The sequence below is a fragment of the Wasmannia auropunctata genome, unplaced genomic scaffold (genome assembly GCF_000956235.1).
Source record: "Wasmannia auropunctata unplaced genomic scaffold, wasmannia.A_1.0 LD336064.1, whole genome shotgun sequence".
NCBI lineage: Eukaryota > Metazoa > Arthropoda > Insecta > Hymenoptera > Formicidae > Wasmannia > Wasmannia auropunctata.
The window spans coordinates 1,536,981-1,539,472 of NW_012026826.1; the positions used below are offsets into that span (position 1 = coordinate 1,536,981).

The 2,492-nt window shown below is 31.8% G+C and overlaps 1 protein-coding gene across 1 annotated transcript; it reads right to left on the minus strand.

The window, feature by feature from the left end:
- Positions 1 to 288: 288 nt before the first annotated feature.
- LOC105450312 lies at positions 289 to 1,703 on the minus strand. The gene is made up of 4 exons (XM_011690096.1): positions 1,633 to 1,703; positions 1,154 to 1,531; positions 948 to 1,078; positions 289 to 642 (listed from the first exon to the last, which is right to left on the minus strand). Exons 2-4 carry the CDS (start codon positions 1,527 to 1,529, stop codon positions 289 to 291), a joined length of 861 nt encoding a protein of 286 aa, XP_011688398.1. The 5' UTR covers positions 1,530 to 1,531; positions 1,633 to 1,703.
- Positions 1,704 to 2,492: the final 789 nt, after the last annotated feature.

The window sequence follows — 2,492 nt, forward strand, 5'->3', positions numbered from 1 at the left end:
GAAATTGCATTTAACCGCACTGTGCATAAGTGGTTTATGTTTCAATTTTATATGAGCCATTAAATAATCTATAGATAATAATAGACGAGGGCAAAACAAACAACGCAACATTTTACAAATAATGTAAATAAGGATAATACAACAAAAGTTAACTTTACTGTTCGCACTTTTCTAAATTATTAAAAGTAAAAAAAGGCACTCAAAACATACAATGATCAGTGTAGTCACTCGAATCCCAATAACTGTTCAGTCCTGAAGAGTAACTTTTCAGTGCTGAACTCTGCTGTCCTATTTATCACACAGCTGATTGTCCTCATTTAATGTCTTTATGACATATTCAGTACTAGGTATTACTCTGTCCCACTTGGTTGTAAACTTATATATACATTTTTGTATAATTAACCATAAGTGGTCACTTGCAGTTGGATATTGCAGTTGAAGCACGTGAAACGTCTTGAAACAGGCGTCGACAGCTTCTATAAGCGAAGATGTATTGTACAACACATCGTCAACGCATAAATAACAAGTGGTGATTTCATGTAGTGTAGGTCCAATAATGAAGATGTACGGTTGAATGGTTAGTTTCAATTCCTTACATTTCTTGACATACTCTTCTCTGAGTTTTGTAACATCACCAGGAATCTAAACAGTATTATTTATAACTGTACACAACCTGAATACAGGAGATCCAACGTTTTGTACGACAAAATACTTTAAAAAAATGATACTAAATGTACAAAAAATTATGTTAACTATAAAATCAATAACAAGTTACTTCCAATGTCTATTCAAAACATTAGTGGAAACAATAAAAAAATCGTGATAAAACAAAGTATCTTGCATGACACAACGACTTGAAAGATTAACATGCACCATATTATAAAAAAATTCATCTTCGACAATGATTGCGAAACATGTCCTTGTATTGGATATAAAATATTACTAACCACTGCGTGCTTAATAATGCTATCCTTTGCATCCCAAATGGACGGTCTCCAATATTTGTCTTTACGTCTAGTCATTTTCTTTGGAGGAAATAAATGAGGTAATATCATAATTTGTAAAGCGATTTTGGAATCTAAGACAATGAAGACAATGATTTATCGAAATACGTTTTTTTTAAATAAGGTAAAATATATTTAAAAAAACGAACCTTCATTAATGTTCGTATCTAGCAATGTTTCCATTAGAAATTGTAACTGATCATCTTTCTGACTTGGTTTTACACAGCTTTTAAGTTGATGAAAAAATGCGTCCCATTTATCTACTGTTAATGTTTCTTGACTTAAAGCCATACGTTGAAAATCGTCAATTATTAAACTATAACCGTGTGGATGCTTCAAAATAGGCCAAGTGGAAAAAGTATCGTTTAGTGTATTTTCTTTTGATTTTTCCAGATTTACTCGACGAATACTGAACGTTTTATGCCAGTGCTGGAGTACAAGTTCCCATGGCATTTGATTACTTTGCAACCAGCGCATACTCTCTTGTGCCTCAGAATTTTCATTCACATCTATATTTTCATTCATATCTATAGAAAGTAAAATAATTTGTACAATAAAAGAAAATGTAAACAAATTGAAGAAAAAATTATATCACAACAAGATCCGAATACGTTTTAAGTGATCTTACCATTTTCGTCAGAATCACTTATTGAATGTGTTGCTGACCATGACTTTTCTAATTTTCTGGAGGCCAATGTACGATTTCTCCATAAATTTATCAATTTTCCACGTGCTGGTATTGATTTTTTTAAAACGGAATCTTTCTTTTTAATAGGCGGTACATAATAAGTACTTGATACCTCCGTTGGAAAATCAGCAATGATTAAATTTGCTATCTTTTCAGCACTTTCATTATTTAGGCTAAATATTATAAATAGAAATTAGTTGTGCGTACAAATAATATGAAACATAGGACATTTGGAACCAACACCTGAGGGACATAAAATGGATAGAGATGAAGAAAAACTTAACATCATATATCGTGTTGCAGTATTTGTAATAGTTACTGAAATAAAAATTATTGAAATTTGAGTAAAGAACGTTGTCGAGGAAGAACGATTGTAATTGCATTCAGGCTATTAGTGCAACACTTTTCATTTATAGTAATAATTTTTGTTGTGCTGTGACACATAGAAGCAGTCAATTACCAAGTACCAGCAATTTTATATGATTGATATATGAAATTTACTGTAAGCCCGAACAACACGAGATAATAAAACAGTTCTTCTTAATGCGGATGCTTTTTAATCCGATTACACTAAATTACATCACAATAATTGTAGCAAATATCGAAAAACGGTGTTTTTGCTCATCTCAATCCGTTGTATGTTCGCAGCGGGTGCCGGTATCTATGTATAAAATTAAATTTTATACCGTCCAAGACGATTCTCAACGTCTGTGATAACCATGTCACAAATATTATTTCTTGTTTTTTCTGATAATTCTTTTTCTCTTGCGTACGTTTTCAATATTCTCTGGCCAGCTACG